The sequence below is a fragment of the Pecten maximus genome, chromosome 12 (assembly GCF_902652985.1).
Source record: "Pecten maximus chromosome 12, xPecMax1.1, whole genome shotgun sequence".
Taxonomy (NCBI): Eukaryota; Metazoa; Mollusca; class Bivalvia; order Pectinida; family Pectinidae; genus Pecten; species Pecten maximus.
In genome coordinates this window covers 5443105-5465103 of record NC_047026.1, presented here as the reverse complement: position 1 = coordinate 5465103, position 21999 = coordinate 5443105, and the positions used below count along the sequence as shown (strand labels likewise).

The following is a 21999-nucleotide window of genomic DNA, read 5'->3' as shown; positions in this document are numbered from 1 at the left end:
AGAAGATTATAAAATAAGGTAAAGGGAGCCTACTCTCATTTGTTTACGCTACGGAAAGTTTCGACAATGTCAGCTGTAATAAAGAGACTTTGCAGAGTTTGCTTTTGCAACAAACTTACACAACGAATACCTCTGTGCAGTTTTACGACACAGTCCCCAGATGTGAATGGTATTTCTATCAAGCTGACACGTTAAATTTCAAATCGTGCGATGATGATGCAAGATTACAGCACGTTTCCTCAGATTTACCTCTCTATCAGGTTGGGGAAAACCACCAACTTGCGCGCGAAGTTGACGTTTTCCCCAACCTTCTAACAGTACTGTTGACACTTTGACAGGGATGAAAAATATAACATAGTGCAACTATCAGACTATGTAACAGTTCAGTTATTCAATGCAAACAAATGAAAAACCATCCTTTCAAGAGAACGTTAGACCTACTTTAAACATCGTTGTGTCTCCATGAATGTGAATGTCCAGTCCAGTATGATGACTTTAAATTATCTTCCAGTCTATCAGTTATAATTTATACTTTAAAAAAAAAAAGGGGGGGGGGGGGGGGGGGGGGGGGGGGCGGCTGGGATTTTTTTTAGAAAAAATAGTTTGATTGCAGTTTTGACGGAAAAAAAGTTTGTTTGTAAATTAGATCTAAAGCAAAAAAAAGTTTGCTCCTTTCTCATTACAAAAAAAAGTTTGATTTGATGCTTTAAACAGATTGAAAGAATCCAAAATTCCAAAATTAATACTAGGACAATTGTTTTTAATATCGCCCCCGAACACACCAACCCAGGTTCTCTCTCCAAGGAAGCCTCTTGCTTTCACTTGGAGTGGTCTGCGGCACCAATGTAAAAGTTCAAGGAATAGTAGTGTGCAGCCAGCCGGGATCGAACCCGCGACCCTCGGCTTACTGGTCCGCCGCTCTACCGACTGAGCTAAAGGGAAATTCCCCCTAGCCGGAAGCTAGAAGGCAACCGTACAACTATGTACAGTATTTACAATTAAAACCTGGCCTGCTACACATGTGTAATTTGTGAATTTCTTCATAATTTAGGTCTCTGGTGAAATGTATTCTTACAATAGCATAATAAAAGTGATTGTGATGTATTAAATTGTTGCTTTGTTTCAATCTGCATATATAACTGCTAGTATTGCTTTATTTAACCAGAGACATATAAATGTCTCTGATTTAATCAAACTTATTGATCACACCAAAAATACTTAATTATCTCCCTTTACTTAGTGGGAAATCAAGATATTTTGCTGGTAGTTGACATACAGCACATTAGATCTGTATCCTTCTTATCAATTAAAAGATGGACTGCTGTACAGGATGAATGATAAAATTTTATAAACTGATATAAATAGCAAGGGATGATGAAATCACGAATATATTTACACTTTATTTTCAAAAGGAATGAAATATTCACAATACCATTGGAAAAATAAAAAAAAAACAATTTAAAAGTTCAAATGGAAGTAAAAATATTAAAGTTATTAAACTTTGATATAACAGATATGAAAAAGAAATTGTTGCTGAAATGTTTTGACTATAAAAAAGTTTGCCTTTTATTCTTGGCAGAAACAAATAAACTGTTTTCCACTGAGTTTGAAAAAATTTGACCATGATAAAAATCCCAGCCTTGATCTATAGCCTTGATCTATAGCAATAGCCTTGACCCCTGCCTCTAGCCTTGATCTATGGCGATAGCCTTGACCCCTGCCTCTAGCCTTGATCTATGGAGATAGCCTTGACCCCTGCCTCTAACATTGATCTATGCCAATAGCCTTGACCCCTGCCTCTAACCTTGATCTATGCCAATAGCCTTGACCTCTGCCTGTAGCCTTGATATGTTACTGTTCCAACTGAATTATAAACAGTCCTCTTTCTCTCATTCAAACTAACATATAATTCTAAAGATGTAATATCTGATAACATATGGAGCTGGTTAACCAGCTTAAACTCCCGACAATAACCCGATCATACACAACTCCCAACAATAACCGATCATACACAACTCCCAAAAATAATCGATCATACACAACTCCCAACAATAACCCGATCATACACAACTCCCAACTGAACAATAACCGATCATACACAACTGCCAACAATAACCGATCATACACAACTCCCAACAATAACCTGATCATACACAACTCCCAACAATAACCAGATCATATACAACTCCCAACAATAACCCGATGATACACAACTCCCAACAATAACCAGGTCATACACAACTCCCAAAAATAACCAGATCATACACAACTCCCAACAATAACCAGATCATACACAACTCCCAACCATAACCAGGTCATACACAACTCCCAACGTTGACTAGATCATACACAACTCCCAACAATAACCAGGTCATACACAACTCAACCAGATCATACACAACTCCCAACAATAACCAGATCATACACAACTCCCAACAATAACCAGGTCATACACAACTCCCAACAATAACCAGGTCATACACAACTCCCAACAATAACCAGATCATACACAACTCCCAACAATAACCAGATCATGCACAACTCCCAACAATAACCAGGTCATACACAACTCCCAACAATAACCAGATCATACACAACTCCCAACAATAACCAGATCATACACAACTCCCAACAATAACCAGATCATATACAACTCCCAGCAATAACCCGATGATACACAACTCCCAACAATAACCAGATCATACACAGCTCCCAACGTTGACCAGATCATACATAACTCCCAACAATAACCCAATCATACACAACTCCCAACAATAACCCGATCATACACAACTCCCAACAATAACCAGATCATACACAACTCCCAACAATAACCAGATCATACACAACTCCCAACAATGACCAGATCATACACAACTCCCAACAATAACCCGATCATACACAACTCCCAACAATAACCCGATCATACACAACTCCCAACAATAACCAGATCATACACAACTCCAAACAATAACCAGGTCATACACAACTCCCAATGATAACCGGATCATACACAACTCCCAACAATAACCCGATCATACATAACTCCCAACGTTGACCAGATCATACACAACTTCCCAACAATAATAAACCAGATCATACACAACTCCCAATAATAACCCGATCATACACAACTCCAAACAATAACCAGGTCATACACAACTCCAAACAATAACCAAATCATGCACAACTCCCAACAATAACCAGGTCATACACAACTCCCAACAATAACCAGATCATACACAGCTCCCAACGTTGACCAGATCATACATAACTCCCATGCAATTTAACACTAAGAGGCATATATCAACCAGGCTCATCCAGGATCTGATCATTGCAATGGAAAATTAGTAACTTCTTTAAAGTTCACTAAATAATACTGCTAACATTATCTTGTACCATTGCCCATTAAAGTTTGATAATACCCAAAATAAAGAGATCAGTATGCAGAAATATAGATGTAAAATTGAGTAAGAAACAGTGCTACTAAGGATGTAAGCATAAAATACATTTAAATTACTGTTTCAGATACTGTCAAAAAACAAAACTCTAGCGTTGGGCCTCTGGATGGAATCCGAGTTCTCGACCTTTCAAGGTAGAAAAAAGTTCCTAGGTATTGTAACAAAATTGTCAACATTGCTGATCAACTTCTTACTATTGTGAACACAGGCAGATCCAGAAATGTCTAAAGGGGGGTACTCGTGACCTTGGTCAGAGATATATATGTCTCTGCCTTGGTATGACACCTGCACATCTGCTCCCCATCGTCGCAACCCATGTCTCATTTCGAAACTCGATGGATTACTAATTACGGGGTAAATAAGGTGTTACGAAACTGCCCCTGGGGTGCGAGGTTGATCTGCCCCCAGAATATATTTACTGATACTATACCGTAGTTCTTGATCTATTACTTTTTGATTGCTAGGTGAGTATATTTCCTGTTCTATAAAAAGATCAGTATTTTTTGTTGTAAATAATAATTGGATGCTGTGTAAAATCACAGGGATTTGGTATGATTGGTATTAAGTTCTCTCCACCATAAACCATTATTATATGTATCTACAGCATTGTTAGGGTTAGAAATATCTGTATAACCTACTTCTGTTGCCTATGCTATATCTATTCTCTTACCCTGCACAGGAATATCCATGTCAGCATGCTCTCTTGCATTGATGTATCAGCAATATTAGATACATACGAAAGTATGGAAAACCCTTAATTAGTTCGAACAAACTTAAATCAATTTGAAGAACCTGTTCGAATTATTCGAAAACAGGGGCCAAGAGAAAAATAATCATTCACTCCCTTGGGAATGAGACGGGGGGGGGGGGGGGGGTCTCAACACTTGGGGTAAGATTCTTAAGCTGCCAAACACTCAACAAAGATCCCCCTGTCGCGAAAGATTCGATTATTCTGTCAACTTATTTTATCACCTCCCATTTTTAACTCACCTGGCCCGAAGGCATGGCATGGCGCAGCGTCCGTCGTCCGTCCGTCAACTTTTCCTTTAAATCGCTACTAGTCCTAAACTGCTCAGTGGATTTTGACCAAATTTGGTCTGAAGCATCCTTGGGTGAAGGGGAACCAATTTTGTATAAACGGTGGGTCTGGCCCCCCAGGGGCCTTAGGGGCGGGGCCCAATAGGGGAAATATAGCAATTTTTTTTTAAATCCTTCTTCTTCTGTAGAAATGAAGGGATTTGATTCATATTTGGTCTGAAACATCCTTGGGTGAAGGGGAACCAATTTTGTATAAACAGTGGGTCTGGCCCCCCAGGGGCCTTAGGGGCAGGGCCAAATAGGGGAAATATAGCAAATTCTTTAAAATCCTTCTTCTTCTTTAGAAATGAAGGGATTTGATTCATATTTGGTTTGAAGCATCCTTGGGTGAAGGGGAACCAATTTTGTATAAACGGTGGGTCTGGCCCCCCCAGGGGCCTTAGGGGTGGGGCCCAATAGAGGAATATAGCATATTCTTTAAAATCCTTCTTCTTCTGTAGAAATGAAGGGATTTGATTCATATTTGGTCTGAAGCATCCTTGGGTGAATGGGAACCAATTTTTTTTAAACGGTGGGTCTGGCCCCCCCAGGGGCCTTAGGGGCGGGGCCCAATAGGGGAAATATAGCAAATTCTTTAAAATCCTTCTTCTTCTGTAGAAATGAAGGGATTTGATTCATATTTGGTCTGAAACATCCTCGGGTGAAGGGGAACCAATTTTGTATAAACAGTGGGTCTGGCCCCCCCAGGGGCCTTAGGGGCGGGGCCCGATAGCGGAAATATAGCAAATTCTTTAAAATCCTTCTTCTTCTTCAGAAATGAAGGGATTTGATTCATATTTGGTTTGAAGCATCCTTGGGTGAAGGGGAACCAATTTTGTACAAACGGTGGGTCTGGCCCCCCAGGGGCCTTAGGGGTGGGGCCCAATAGGGGAATATAGCATATTCTTTAAAATCCTTCTTCTTCTGCAAGAATAAAGGGATTTGATCCATGTTTGGTCTGAAACATCCTTGGGTGAAGGGGAACCAATTTTGTATAAACGGTGGGTCTGGCCTCCCAGGGGCCTTAGGGGAGGGGCCCAATAGGGGAAATATAGCAAATTCTTTGAAATCCTTCTTCTTCTGTAGGAATAAAGGGATTTGATCCATATTTGGTCTGAAACATCCTTGGGTGAATGGAAACCAATTTTGTATAAACGGTTGGTCTGGTCCCCAGGGGCCTTAGGGGTGGGGCCCAATAGGGGAAATAGGGTTAATCCTTTAAATCGCGACTAGTCATAAAGTTATTAATGAATTAGAACCAAATTTGGTCAGGAACATTCTTGGGAGAAAGGGGAACAGAGTTTGTATAAATTTTTACTCTGAACCCCCAGGGGCCTGAGGGGCGGGGCCAAATAGGGGAAATAGAGATTAGTCTTTAAATCGCTACAAGTCATAAAGTTATGAATGAATTAGAACCATATTTGGTCAGGAACATCTTTGGGGGGAGGGGAACAGAGTTTGTATAAATTTTACTCTGAACGCTCAGGGGCCTGAGGGGCAGAGTCTAAGAGGCCCAAGGGTCTTTCCCAACCTAAGGGACTTAGTTTCTTCAAACACAATTAGGTTGTAAAAATAATCCATAGGGTCTTTCAGTCCCTTAGAGAGTATGTGTATGAACAAATTGAACATGAACATTATTTTGACATTTGGTCAAATCCAACCAGGTGAGCGATACAGGCCCCATGGGCCTCTTGTTTTATGAATTTACTCTCATACCACGTCTTCAAATGTTCTGTTAGAATTGTCACTCAGCATCCTTTAGGCCCAGGGTCGCTAAGCAATAGTGGGATTTTCACCTGGATCCAATTAGCGATAGTGGGATTTTCACCTGGATCCAATTAGCGATAGTGCTATTTTCACCTGGATCCAATTAGCGATAGTGCTATTTTCACCTGGATCCAATTAGCGATGGTGTGATTTTCACCTGGGTCCAAGGATGCATGGTGAATCAGATCCTAATGGAGAGATCTGAGACTAAATACAAGATGTGATTTTTCAGACTTTTCAATTTACGGTACAAGACTAATTGTATTCCAACATATGAATAGAAATATGCTGCGATTCGAATGATCAATGCTACAGTTGCTCTGTTTCAGGGTACTAGCAGGGCCCTACTGTACAATGATTCTGGCTGATTTAGGGGCTGATGTCATCAAAGTAGAAAGGCCCGGTAAGTATCTCTCTGAATTCAAGAATACAAACTTTTTTTCATTTTTCGCTCTAAGGGGTTGTTTAATGGTATTTGTTAATAATTGAAAGCTTTCTACTATGTGATTGGTGTTTTTCATGATTTGTTTGTTTGTTTGCTGGGTTTATCTCCCAGTAAACAGCCAAGGTCATTTTGAGGTGGGTCTCCTTGTAGTAGTTCGTAGCTATCTCACTCAGTATACAAGAGGCCCGTCGCATGCCATCCAGAATATTAAGGTAAAGTGTCTTGCACAAGGACAAAATCATGACAGCACAGACCGGCCCGTTTCTCAGCCTCCCCAAAGAAACACAAGCCGACACGGGTAGGGAGTATTGAACCACACACCTCGGGTGTAAACTTTATTTATTTTACAACATTTGCGTAACAAGTTATATTAACTTATATTAATCACGTTTGTTGGCCCGGACGGAAGCGCGCAAGGGGTCTTATTGTGGGAGGAAACCGGTGTGCCTGGGGAAAACCATCATGGTCAGGCAGGTGACCCCATACCTTTTCACATCCGATCGGGGAATCGAACCTCCGCCACCAAGTGTTTTACCACTGTGCCACCCGACCACTCAATAAACAAACCTTGGATCATTGCTTTTCATGATACCAAAAATTGATATGCATGTAAATATACTGATGACATACATGTACTATCAAACATATATCATAAATACTGTACTTATTTTATGACTATTACCTTTCCATTCACTAACATTTTTTCGGTAATTGATGAATGACCTTCACATGTTTTTAGGGGTCGGAGATGATACCAGGACCTGGGGGCCACCATTTTGTGGGTCAGAGAGTGCCTATTTCTTGTCTGTCAACAGGAACAAAAAGGTGATTATTTATGCTGTGCTCTTTGTTGTTTTAAAGTAGGGAGTTCAGGGCTCAAAGTTGATATTTCTACCAAATGGCCTATTTGGCAAAAGTCATAAAATCTAGGCTCCAATTGGAAAAGTTAGTGGCCTGGCCTAGTTGTTAAAAAAAAAATCTTTTAATTCTTTATATCTTATTGTGAACGTCATTTCAGCATTGACTGCAACCTTTGAAATATTAACCAAATGGCAAATTTACACAATCTTTTTAGTGGCCATACAGGCACTTTATAGCCATTAGGTCAATAAATGGTCGCCAATGGAGATTTAAGGCGCCATGGCCACTAAAATGGGCGCCACTTTGAGCCCTGGAGTTCCACCGTTTTTTCTGTTAAATCAGGCATTGAAAGGTCATTTGCTTGTTAATTTTTTTTATTTTCTCTTTAGGTATTCATAGAAAAAACATTTGTTGCATATTCATATATAAAATCTTCACCATAATCCATAAGCTCTATCATATTTGAAATAATTTTGTTTTGACACATTCAGTTTGTCGTAGATTATAAGTTGTACCAAGCTGTGGAGCAGTTTATACCATTATAACATGTTTTTCTCTTCCTTCAGAGTATTGCTGTTGACCTTAAGAAAAAGAATGGTCAAGAAATTGTCCAGAAGGTACCGTAAACATGCGTAATTTGTTACACTCCAATTTTAACGCAAAACCAAATTAAAATAGAATGATGAATAAGCACTCAAACAATGGTTGCCATAGAAACCAATGTAGATAAACTACAATAAGCACAATCATAATTTTAATAGCGGAAAACATGTACTTCCAGCACGAAACCGCTAAAACGAGATTACTGCTAAAATGTATACATTTACAGTATGTAACATTTATGAACCCTGGTCTCAGAGAGTTTTCTGGTATTTTTCTGATGATCTGTAGTAATATCTGGAGGATATCCAGATGCCATGTACTGGTAAAATAAATATTAGTTCCCTACCAGTGAAACCAAGGGGACTACAGGTTTCCTCCCCGCCCGTCCGACGCCCACTCAGTTTTGTGCACTTTACTCGGCCATGCTTCAAGGTATATTAGTGAAAATTGGTACGTAACTTCAGTATGAGTGGCTTTAGATCATGTTTGAAGTTAAAAGTTTTTGGGTCAAAGTCAAGGTCAAAGTCACTTACTATTTTTAGCAGGGGCCAGTATACATGTACAGTATTTCACTTTGCAGTACCTAGTATTGCTTTAGCAATACCCAGCATGCTTGTTTTAGTTTGATTGGCTGTTGTTCTGGTTTAGCTTGTGAGTCAGTGTGATGTGATGGTAGAGAACTACATTCCTGGAAAGCTGGAGAAAATGGGTCTTGGATACAGTCAGCTGGCCGCCACCAATCCCAGCCTTATCTACTGTTCTATATCGGGTAAGTCTCCCAACTATTCTGATAAAAAAACACAGTTTCTCATTTGCAACACTTTTACTCTGCACACAGGGTTTTGACATTGCATCAATACACCTAATAAGTTCTGTCTATATATATGAATATGTATGAAATTACATACAAAAGAATGTAAGTCTTGATGAAGCCTCAAACTCCTGTGCTACCCCTGTCCAAAAGTCATATTTACGCACAGGGTTTTGACATTGCATTATTACATTTAATAGGTTCTGTCTATAAATATATATCTGTATAAAACATACATATGCACTGATGAAGCCTCAAAATCCTGTGCTGCCTGATGTCCAAAAGTCATATTTACTCCCGAAATTCTTTTAGAATAAACTGTGCAAGTGAACCATAGGGACTTGGCACCCAATCCGTCATCCATATGTATTATGAAAACTTGTAAAACACATATTTGGACTGTTTATTGGGAATTTGTGTCATGTCCGAATTATACCATCCTTAATGCCAATCACATTCATGGAATACATTTTTAGGACTTTTTCAATTATCATATGATTAATGACTATAATATCCTGTAATAAGCCCATTGGGCCAACATGTTCCCTTGAAATGTGTAACCTCCGGCCATGGTGTGGGCCAATTACAAGACAATGAAAAAGCATTTTTGTGGTAATCAAATTTGGAGAATTGAACCTGCCTGTCTAGGTGTAGGGCAAATATGTTACCACAACGCCACCCGACTGGCCTTATTGCTGGAGATGCTGGTTCCCAGGGTTTTTTATAAGACAACTAGAGTTGATATACTTTATCATAAGTGATGGAATTCTGGGATTAATATCAAAGCCAGTATATAAAGGATTCAGATTAGACAGGGGTCAGATTAGAAAGTTGTAGAGTAGTAAATCCAGTCGTCAAAGACCAAGCACACTGATAAATACACAATTCAGATTAGACAGGTTTCTGATTAGACGGTTGTAGAGTAGTAAATCCGGTCTTCAAAGACCAAGCATTATTTGAGGATGAATTCAGTATTTATCAGTGGATAAATACTGAATTCATCTTCAAATAAGCTCCCTCCAATACTATAATTAAAGATTATTTATGAATCACTTTTAGCTTACTCTAATTAACTCAAGTATCAACACATATAGTAGGTAGCTATACATCACTTCATTACCTGACATATTTAACAAGAATAAATTGCTGTGTGTATGTTTATTAATCTTCAAGTGGGAATTTTCTTTAAAAAAAAATTGAAAACATCTCTACCTGTATAATTTGCACACCCCCAACTTCAAACTTTATTTCAGTACAAAAAATCTGCACAGATTACACGACTAGTTTCTACGGTAATATTTTAAGATTGGTGGTTCTTGAAAATTTAATAAAATGGCTTCTTTGTGATTTCAGGCTTATTTGCAGATAAATACATGTTTAGAAAAATAGCCTTAGAGTGAAATAGATGTGATCAAGTCAGCTATACTTAGCTATGGTTGTTTTACAGGGTATGGTCAGACAGGGCCGTATCAGCAGCGAGCAGGATATGACATCATAGCGGCCGGACTTGGCGGATTGCTTCACATCACAGGACCAAGAGTAACGATCATTTTAGACTAAGTTTCCCAGTACAGTTGTATTTGTTTACATAGAAATTCAGTTCAGAAATCTGGAATGGATGGGCACGTCATTCCTTAATGCCACATTCTTTGAAAAGTTTAGCTATGTCGCCTAAAAAATAAATAAAAGTACAGAGGAGCCCACTTATTTGCATATCGCTTATTTGAATAAACCGCTTATTTGCATAATATTATCAGGTCCCAATTCTTTTCTTCTTTATCTTTGTATTTTAATCCAGTGTATTTGCATCAACTAACACACTAACCCCCGCTTATATGCATATAAAAATTCCCAAAAAATCGAAATTTTTAAATTGATTTTAGGGTTTTTTTTGTGATTTTCCCGTGATTTCAAAAACAGCAGCTAAAACATTATTTCATCTAATTTTCTTTAGCTATAGAAGAAGTTTCCTGAATTACAATAATGAATTGTTAAAAATAGGATAATGTGTTGCTATTTATGTCTCTATATATTGTGATAAATATCATAGCAAACCATAAATAGTCTTTAATCAAACAGTGATTTCTGTGACAGTCCCAGCAGTGACCAATATATTCATAAGAAATGATCAGTTTCCATTATATCAGCCTCATCTTTGACAGGACGGAGAGCCATGTAAAGTTGGCGTTGCTATGACGGATCTATCTACTGGGCTGTATGCTCACGGGGCCATCATGGCTGCCATCCTCCAGCGACAACGTACAGGTCAAGGTCAACACATCGACTGTGACCTTGTATCGACACAGGTGAGTGATTAACAGGAGCTATTTGTTCAATAACTATGATGTAGATAATGCTGTGTGATTTGACCTTTGTCACGTTCTTTTGACCCCCAAAGAATCTTACATTGTCTTTGTTCATAGATTGTCACAATAGCTTTTTTTTTAAGGTGTCCCGACACTTTATCACTAGCCCTTCACCTCTGGGTTGCGAGTTCGAAACCTATGTGGGGCAGTTGATGTACGGACAAAAGCCCCCCCCCAGACATTAGCCCCTAGGACAAAAGCCCCTTCATTCACACTAATCAAAAAGTGGACAAAAGCCCCTTCAAAAGAAAAAAATGATATTTATTTTTTTTATTGATTTTTAATTGCTACATATACATATGTCATCCCTGGCTTCGGCAAAAGCCCCTTCATAAAAAAAAATGATAGTTATTTTTTATGATTTTTAATTGCTACATATACATATGTCATCAGTGAGATGTTACACAGGTGTTTTGTAGGTTTTTCATTGATGTTGTATTCTCCTGGAAAGAAATATATCATTAATGGCTTCATTGTTTCTTTGATTTTAATCATTCCTAAAATTAAACTTTTCTTATTACAACGCAGAGCAACATGTTTGGTTAGGTACTTATTATATTATAATTTGAGACACTGCAAATAGGGATCAAATGTTTATTGCTTTTGTAGGCATTTCTTTGATTATCAATATTTGCAGTATATAAGGAAGTCAAAAATTAGGTGTAATCAGTAACAATTTGTTCATCATGGAGAGTTTTCCTGAAATTTTTAGCTTACTTAATAATATAAAGTTTGAAAAAATAAATTATGATGTTTAACCACAGACATATAATGCTACAAACATAAAAACAACAATATATATATATAGTTTCTGTTTTTCAAAAATACAGATTTATATAAAGTATACCAGCTAAATTTATAAAGAAGGGGCTTCTGTCCGGGGGGGGCTTTCGTCCGGAGGGGCTTTTGTCCTAGGGGCTAATTCCGGGGGGGGGGGGGGGGGGGCTTTTCTCCTACACTCGGGGCAGTAACCTCCAAAACCAGACAGGTCTTTAAATGACCCTTGCTGTTAATAGGACGTTAAACGAAATAAACCAAATGTTAGATCATTAAGGCCAAAATGTTGTGTTTCAGGTTTCTCTACTTGCCCGAAGTTTTTGGTGCTGACCTAAAATTTATCTAAGAAGTACTGTTCATGTCAGAATGTCTCTTCTGTATAACTTTAGTAAAAAATATAATAAATAATAATAAAAAAAGAAATCCCTACCTTATGTACCCTATTTTTTCTGAGATGAAACCTGAAACATACTTTTTTTTTTTAAATTCGGCCTTAATCTCCTGAATTGTAAGGTCTGGGATATTTTTTATTTTTGTTTGACCCACAACTCTGATGTTTGACCTCAGTAGATATTGTTTAAAGCCTACTTCAAAATTTAACTGCATATGTCATATTTATCCTGCAATAAGCCCAGGGGTTGACACATTTTCTCTCAATTCAAGCAGGAGAGTGGTTTACTAAAGAGCATCAAAACTGCATTTGTTCGCATTTCTTTTTAATTTCAATAAACAGGGGTGCAGGGATTATTACAGGTTAATACATATTCTGTTTAGCAAGAAAAGTCATGTGGTCAGTCTTTAATAATATGTACCGTAAAAACCCTATATTTGATTAAGAAATAACACACTTTTAAGTCAGTGACCTTGTCTGACCTATTTTTACCTCCGCAGGTGGCATCCCTGGTAAATCTGGGCTCCAACTACCTTAATGCTGGACAAGAGGCACAACGATATGGCACAGCACATCAGAGTATTGTCCCGTACCAGGTGTGGTTAAACTGTTTATTGTAACACCTGTCCAGGTGTGGTCAGACTGTTTATTGTTACACCTGTTCAGGTGTGTGATTATTCTAGTGTACCTCTGATTTTACTCTCATCTGTTCATCGATCCACACTGGTTCTCCCTTGTATCAGTTGGAGATACGAAATCTGTCGTTCCTACCTGTTTTTATCCATTAAGACACCAAATATCACATATGCATTCTATGTCCTGATTTAATTTCATCTCTTATTTTTATCACTAAAACAAGTATATCTAGGAATGCTGGAGCATCACATGCTAAAAGACATGGCAAATTTCTAGGATTTCTATAGTTGACATATTGATAGGTCAGGTTTGCGTTAATTGTTTTTATAGGAAATTTAACTGTCAGTATCATTATCAACAGGCCTTCCAGACAAAAGACAGCTACATCATGGTCGGAGGCTGTAATAACCAACAGTTTACGTCACTCTGTCAGGTAATGTATAAAGTATTCTCAACAATAGGACCATGGTCAGAAATAAGCCCAGTCTTATTACTGTATATTACCTGAGAGAGGACCATGGTCGGGAATAAGCTGAGAGAGATCCCTTTATTACTGTGTATTACCTGAGAGAGGACCATGGTCAGAAATAAGCCCGATTCTTATTACTGTATATTACCTGAGAGGGGACCATGGTCGGAAATAACGTCATCCTTATTACTGTGTATTACCTGAAAGAGGACCATGGTCGGAAATAAGCCCATCCTTGTTACTGTATATAACCTGAGAGAGGACCATGGTCGGAAATAAGCCCAGCCTTATTACTGTATATTACCTGAGAGACGACCATGGTCAGAAATAAGCTGAGAGAGATCCCCTTATTACTGTGTATTACCTGAGAGAGGACCATGGTCAGAAATAAGCCCAATTCTTATTACTGTATATTACCTGAGAGGGGACCATGATCGGAAATAAGCCCAGCCTTATTACTGTATATTACCTGAGAGAGGACCATGGTCGGAAATAAGCCCAGCCTTATTACTGTATATTACCTGAGAGAGGACCATGATCAGAAATAATCCCACAGCTAGTTACTGTGTATTACCTGAGAGAGGACCATGGTCAGAAATAAGCTGAGAGAGATCCCCTTATTACTGTGTATTACCTGAGAGAGGACCATGGTCAGAAATAAGCCCAATTCTTATTACTGTATATTACCTGAGAGGGGACCATGGTCGGAAATAAGCCCATCCTTATTACTGTGTATTACCTGAGAGAGGACCATGGTCGGAAATAAGCCCATCCTTGTTACTGTATATTACCTGAGAGAGGACCATGGTCGGAAATAAGCCCAGCCTTATTACTGTATATTACCTGAGAGAGGACCATGATCAGAAATAATCCCACAGCTAGTTACTGTGTATTACCTGAGAGAGGACCATGGTCAGAAATAAGCTGAGAGAGATCCCCTTATTACTGTGTATTACCTGAGAGAGGACCATGGTCAGAAATAAGCCCAATTCTTATTACTGTATATTACCTGAGAGGGGACCATGGTCGGAAATAAGCCCATCCTTATTACTGTGTATTACCTGAGAGAGGACCATGGTCGGAAATAAGCCCATCCTTGTTACTGTATATTACCTGAGAGAGGACCATGGTCGGAAATAAGCCCATCCTTGTTACTGTATATTACCTGAGAGAGGACCATGGTCGGAAATAAGCCCATCATTGTTACTGTATATTACCTGAGAGAGGACCATGATCAGAAATAAGCCAAGCCTTATTACTGTATATTACCTGAGAGAAAACGATGATCAGAAATAAGCCCTGCCTTATTGGTTAGTTATTACTGTATATTAACTGAGAGAGGACCATGGTCGGAAATAAGCCCATCCTTGTTACTGTATATTACCTGAGAGAGGACCATGGTCGGAAATAAGCCCATCCTTGTTACTGTATATTACCTGAGAGAGGACCATGGTCGGAAATAAGCCCAGCCTTATTACTGTATATTACCTGAGAGAGGACCATGATCAGAAATAATCCCACAGCTAGTTACTGTGTATTACCTGAGAGAGGACCATGGTCAGAAATAAGCTGAGAGAGATCCCCTTATTACTGTGTATTACCTGAGAGAGGACCATGGTCAGAAATAAGCCCAATTCTTATTACTGTATATTACCTGAGAGGGGACCATGGTCGGAAATAAGCCCATCCTTATTACTGTGTATTACCTGAGAGAGGACCATGGTCGGAAATAAGCCCATCCTTGTTACTGTATATTACCTGAGAGAGGACCATGGTCGGAAATAAGCCCATCCTTGTTACTGTATATTACCTGAGAGAGGACCATAGTCGGAAATAAGCCCATCATTGTTACTGTATATTACCTGAGAGAGGACCATGATCAGAAATAAGCCAAGCCTTATTACTGTATATTACCTGAGAGAAAACGATGATCAGAAATAAGCCCTGCCTTATTGGTTAGTTATTACTGTATATTAACTGAGAGAGGACCATGGTCGGAAATAAGCCCATCCTTGTTACTGTATATTACCTGAGAGAGGACCATGGTCGGAAATAAGCCATCCTTGTTACTGTATATTACCTGAGAGAGGACCATGGTCAGAAATAAGCCCATCCTTGTTACTGTATATTAACTGAGAGAGGACCATGATCAGAAATAAGCCCAGCCTTATTGGTTAGTTATTACTGTATATTAACTGAGAGAGGACCATGGTCGGAAATAAGCCCATCCTTGTTACTGTATATTACCTGAGAGAAGACCATGGTCGGAAATAAGCCTGACCTTATTACTGTATATTACCTGAGAGAAGACCATGATCAGAAACAAGCCCAGCTTTATTATTGTATATTACCTGAGAGAGGACCATGGTCAGAAATAAGCCCACCCCTTGTTACTTTGTATTACATGTTAATTTTTCAGCCACAAAAAATACCTGCACAAATTACATAGATGTGCAAATTATCGTACTCTGATTTTTATAGAAACTTAAACTTGTCCTTTTTCATTTGAATTCTGTAAGTCACTTTCATTTGATAAAAAGGTCAAGTTTCATAACCTGGTAGAAGAATTTACTTGACCTATTTCCAGATGTTGGATCTAGACCATTTGTCCAACGACCCTAAATTCATCAGTAACCAGAAACGTGTGGAGAACAGAGATGAGCTGCTGGGAATCTTATCAGACAAGTGAGTCTCATATGTAATATAAAAATCAACATTTTAAACAATATACTTGAGCTGCCATTTGCCACTGCCCAATCTGTATCAAAGACAGATTTATGTTTCAAATCTACTATTGCAGATTATTACATGAAAAATAGGATATAGGTAATTCAAAGCTGTTTTTTTTTCTGGAATATTTGTATTTCAAAAAAGATTTAAAGAAAGATGTTTTACTTATGATTTACATTTGAGAAATTCCCTCCAAGGCTGGCAAGGGTTGCAATGGTTGACAAGAGATAGCAAGGTTTAGCTAGGGTTGGTTAGGGTTTGCAAGTGTTGGTAAGAGATGGCAAGGGTTATCAGGGTTGGTAAGGGTCGGCAAGATGAAGTACAGGGAAAATGGAATGATACAGTGGCTGTAATAAACTATGTTTCTATGTTGTTTTTTCATTTATGGCAACTAGATTCCTGAGTAAAACCACAGAAGACTGGCTGGCTGTGTTTGAAGGGTCAGGTTTACCATATGGGCCGATCAACAATATGGAGAAAGTCTTCTCCGATCCACAGGTATTTATTGTTATACATGTGTATTAGAGGTTAGAGGTCAACTTTGTCCTAAATGTGTATCAGAGGCTAGGGGTCAACTTTGTCCTAAATGTGTATTAGAGGCTAGGGGTCAACTTTGTCCTACATCTGTATTAGATGCTAGGGTCAACTTTGTCCTACATATGTATTAAAGGCTAGAGGTCAACTTTGTCCTAAATGTGTATTAGAGGCTAGGGGTCAACTTTATCCCTCATGTGTATTAGAGGCTAGGGGTCAACTTTATCCCTCATGTGTATTAGAGACTAGGGGTCAACTTTGTCCTACATATGTATTAGGGACTAGGGGTCAACTTTGTCCTAAATGTGTATTAGAGGCTAGGGGTCAACTTTGTCCTACATGTGTATTAAAGGCTAGGGGTCAACTTTGTCCTACATGTGTATTAGAGGCTAGGGGTCAACTTTGTCCTACATGTGTATATTAAAGGCTAGAGGTCAACTTTGTCCTACATGTGTATTAGAGGCTAGGGGTCAACTTTGTCCTACATATGTATTAGAGGCTAGGGTCAACTTTTGTCTACATGTGTATTAGAGGCTAGAGGTCAACTTTGTCCTACATGTGTATTAGAGGCTAGGGGTCAACTTTGTCCTTCATGTGTATTAGAGGCTTGGGGTCAACTTTGTCCTAAATATGTATTAGAGGCTAGGGGTCAACTTTGTCCTACATGTGTATTAAAGGCTAGGTGTCAACTTTGTCCTACTTGTGTAATAGAGGCTAGATGTCAACTTTGTCCTACATGTGTATTAGAGGCTAGGGGTCAACTTTGTCCTACATGTGTATTAGAGGCTAGATGTCAACTTTGTCCTACATGTGTATTAAAGGCTAGGGGTCAACTTTGTCCTACTTGTGTATTAGAGGCTAGGGGTCAATTTTTTCTACAAGAGTTATTTCCCTTTGTTTCCATGGGGGTCAGCATGTTTCTAGGGATCAACTTTGTCTAGAAGAGTTATTTCTCTTTGTTCCATGACTCCATTGAGAAAAGTTTGACAGCCGATGAAGGCCATGAATCTGGGCCTGGGGTCTTATATTTAACTCATTGCTTGTAAACAGAGAGGCATGTTTGTTATTTTATGTTGTTATAATGGTAACAGGACAATATTATATAAACTAGAATTTCAACAGTACCTGTGTAAGAATGTTATATATTAATGGTTAAATCTGTACATCATTGATCTGATAGGTTCTCCACAACCAGATGGTCCAGACACTGGAACATCCTATAGCTGGTCAGATACAACTTCCCGGTAAGACCATATTGGCACTAACAAGTATAAGGTCAATTTGAAAGGAAATTCAGGTAAAATTTACAGATAATATCTCGTAAAACTTAAGGTAAATTCAGGTAAAATTTACTGATATAATCTAATGAAACTTACAGGTAAATGCAGGTAAAATGTCACAGGTAAGACCATATTGGCACTAGCAAGTTTAAGGTCAATTTGAAAAGTAAATTCAGGTAAAATTTACAGATATGATCCAATGAAACTTACAGGTAAATTCAGGTAAGATTTACAGATATGATCTAGTAAAAACTTTACACAGGTAAATTCAGGTATAATGTCACAGGTAAGATCACATTGGCACTAGCAAGTATAAGGTCAATTTGAAAAGTAACATCAGGTAAAATTTACAGATAGGGTCTCGTAAAACTTACAGGTAAATTCAGCTAAAATTTCAAAGGTAAGATTATGAAAAATATAGATATGGTCAAGCAGAACTGACAGATATTGTAAAACTAATAGGTAAGATAAAAAAAAAATTGACAGGCGAGTTCAGGTAGAATTTCACAGGTAAGGTCAGGTATAAATTACAGGTAGGGTCAAATAAAACTGACCAGTCCCTTTTTGATGGTAAAACTGAGTCTGATATTGTGTTGTAGTATATAATAATTGTGATAGTCAAAGTTTGTCTTTCTTGCACAGGTCCTGCTGTGCGGTACAGCCAGTTTACACATCCCCAGGCCACCGCTCCACCCACTCTAGGACAACACACCGACATTGTGTTACAGAGCATGCTGGGATTAGATCATGTGACTTTGCAGAAACTCCGAGAAAGTTGTGTAATAGAATGATGAACTGAATAGGCAAGAATTTTTAGCGAGACATAAATATTTGGTGCAATCAGAAGATTTAAAACTGGAAAAAATGATACTATCCTAGTTTTAATACTGGTACTCAAGTCTGGGCTACCTCAAAGTATTGAAATTAATCAAAATGACGGCAGCTACATATTTGTGTGTATTAATATGTTAATCAGGGCCATTTTCGTGTTTGCGGTCCAAACGGTTAGACCACTTGGACCAGTGTTGTTCGTTTATGAAATAAAGACGGACCTGGAGATTTTATATTGTTTTCAGACAAGCCTTGAAAAAGACTCCCAAGGCCTGCATTAACATTTGCAGGTCCGTCAAGATATATGTTTGAAATATTACATTTAAAAACTGACAAACTGGTTTGTCCGCATAAAGGAACAGGCCCTTGATCAATTTGTTGTACCTGTAAGAACTTTAAGATGGGTTCCTGTCTATTTTCACTCAGTTTTCATTCCCTGTGAAAATATTTGATAATTTCTATTTTTCCCAGATTGCCTTAGTTATGAGGTTTACATGAATACCAAGTTTGTTAAGTAATATGCAGTATAAGCGATAAAATGAAGACTTTTCCTTGGATTAAATTTCTTCCCGCAAAAAATAATCTTCCCGAGATATTGAAAGCCGATCATCTGGGTCTAAATGATCACATGAAATCCTGTTATGTATATTACTGAAGGAAACGTGGTGATAAACGAGTAATGATTCTCCGAAATAAAAGGTACCAGGCCTCGCTTGTATAAAACTTTTCTAAGTGTTGAGATTTCCTCAAATCTGCTGATTTCCTCAAATTACTTGAGATTCCTCAAAATGGCTTGCAAAACCCTTCCTAAACCTCAACTTACCTCAAAGGAGGTGGTGCATGGTGGCCCACGGCCGAATCTTATTTTATGTATGATATTATGATAGACTTTTACCAAATACGTGTCATTTTAGACACTAAAACGATAATTGGCAAATGCTGTATACGCAGCGCCACCTAACATGATTTCTGTAAAAAAATGTGTACCCTCCCTTTTAAATTCAATATATTTCTCGTACAAAAGTACTTGATAAATTTCATATTGCATTGATAGTCTCATGTGATGTTATATTTTATAAAAATGTGTGTTTAGTATGAATTTGTATAATAGAAAGTGTAATTACAGGTTTTTTAACAATATTATCAGTTAAAGATTTACCTTCTTGAAATTTTTTTTTATTTGTAAAGTAGATAAAATGTAATAATCGTTGGAGTACTATCAAATTTTGCTTTTAAAAAACATGTTTGCATATTAATCTTAATACACAACCAAAAAAAATCATCAAAAATTACTGGATAACAAAAGATTTTTGCATACAAAGAAAGGTCATGAAGTAAATTGTATTAAAAAACAAAGGGTTAAAAAGGAGCACCCTGCCTGACACAAGCAGTAAAGTCTGATTGCATTGTTATTTTTGTTGGATTTTTAGCATTTGCCTCTATTTTTCAGTACTTTCGGTACTTTGATATGTTGTCCAAAATTGAGGGTGTATGCATTTAACATAATAAAATCTTGGCATATCCAGTAATTCACCAAATAAATTTGTTTCATTAAATGTTTATGAATATCCATAGATTATTTCTAACCGGAAATTTTGATAGCACTCAATCAATAACTTTGTGGTATTAGACTTTAAATGAAAAGTTAAAAACAATGATTTTCACAAAGAAGACATCAAATTAGGCTGAAATTTAATTTTAGTGTCACGGAGCGTGATGATTAATATACAAAATTAAACCTTAAACAAATGGGGTGAATTTGTTTCACAAATAGGAAATAAAAATGTGTTCTATAATAATTTGTGGTCAAAACATTAGCTTCTTATACAGTATGATGGGGAAATAATGAAATCACCAAAAAAAGAATATATACGTTGAGGATTGGAAATTAATTCCTCCCACATAATCGGAGATATTATGCTTATGACAAAAATATGTTTCCGGGAAAAAAATCGCTGTGGGCCGATTTAGCCCTCCTATGCACCACCTCCTTTTGAGTTTTTCCTCAAATCCTGAGATTTTCCTCAAATTCACTTGTTCAAAAGTAAAATATGCAGTTTTCCTCAAATAAATTTGAGATTTTCCTCAAATATTTGAGGTAGCTACAGAGCAACCTCAAATATGGCAAATTTAGGTCGACTGAGACTCAGAAGACAGAAGACGACAAAGAAGGAGAAATCGTGTGTTTTTACCCAGAGTGAGTCTTGGAGGAATGTCAAGTGAAGTGGACCGCTTTACTCAGCTGAGGATTTCCTTGAGTTACTTGAGGAATTTTTATACAAGCCATATTTGTGGAAATCTCAGTTAAGGAAATCTCAACTTAAGAAAATCTCAAGTTGAGATTTCTTTATACAAGCGGGCCAGGTAATAAAAGATGAAATGATCATCTCTGAATTGAATAATGAGTATTTTCCTTCAATCACTTCGGCCTTTGATGAAGTCATTCCATCTTAACTATTGTGTCTAAGATACATGGGAACCCATCATTAAGATAATGGATACGTGTTCTGTGATACGGAAGTTATATCATCACCAGGTGCTACTATGATGATTAATACTTAATTGACAACAAATATTGTGATTTTTATGACATGTACCGTATTTATTCTGATAAATGTCACTAGATTTGATGACATGTACCATATTTATTCTGATAAATGTCACATGATTTAGTGATGTGTACCATATTTATTCTGATAATGTCACTCGATGATTTAATGACATGTACCATATTTATTCTGATAAATGCAACTAGATTTTGTGATAATTTTTATGTACATGTACCATATTTGTTCTGATAAATGGCACTCGATGATTTACTGACATGTACCATATTTATTCTGATCAATTTTTTTTAGATGATTTAATTACATTTACAATATTTATTCTAATGAATGCCAGTAAATTTTTATGTTTTATATTGTTCCAACAACTTTGTTTACGTCCTTTTGTTCTCAGCT

General features: G+C 37.6%; 1 protein-coding gene across 1 annotated transcript; it reads left to right on the top strand.

Annotated features, from left to right (window-relative positions):
• The first annotated feature begins 63 nt into the window (after positions 1-63).
• LOC117339526 (succinate--hydroxymethylglutarate CoA-transferase-like) lies at positions 64-19908 on the top strand. Its single transcript, XM_033901179.1, has 14 exons — positions 64-169; positions 3529-3595; positions 6635-6708; positions 7490-7575; positions 8178-8228; positions 8863-8983; positions 10473-10564; positions 11188-11331; positions 13060-13155; positions 13557-13628; positions 16252-16349; positions 16790-16892; positions 18109-18172; positions 18851-19908. The coding sequence occupies exons 1-14, from the start codon at positions 67-69 to the stop codon at positions 18997-18999; spliced, it is 1320 nt and encodes a 439-aa protein (XP_033757070.1). The 5' UTR covers positions 64-66; the 3' UTR covers positions 19000-19908.
• Positions 19909-21999: the final 2091 nt, after the last annotated feature.

Bases quoted from the DNA above. Each gene is read 5' to 3' on its own strand.
- LOC117339526 (XM_033901179.1), top strand. From the start codon at position 67: ATGTCAGCTGTAATAAAGAGACTTTGCAGAGTTTGCTTTTGCAACAAA. The intron at 7,576-8,177 runs GTGATTATTTAT...CTCTTCCTTCAG, and splicing joins CTGTCAACAGGAACAAAAAG to AGTATTGCTGTTGACCTTAA. The intron at 8,229-8,862 runs GTACCGTAAACA...GTTCTGGTTTAG, and splicing joins GTCAAGAAATTGTCCAGAAG to CTTGTGAGTCAGTGTGATGT.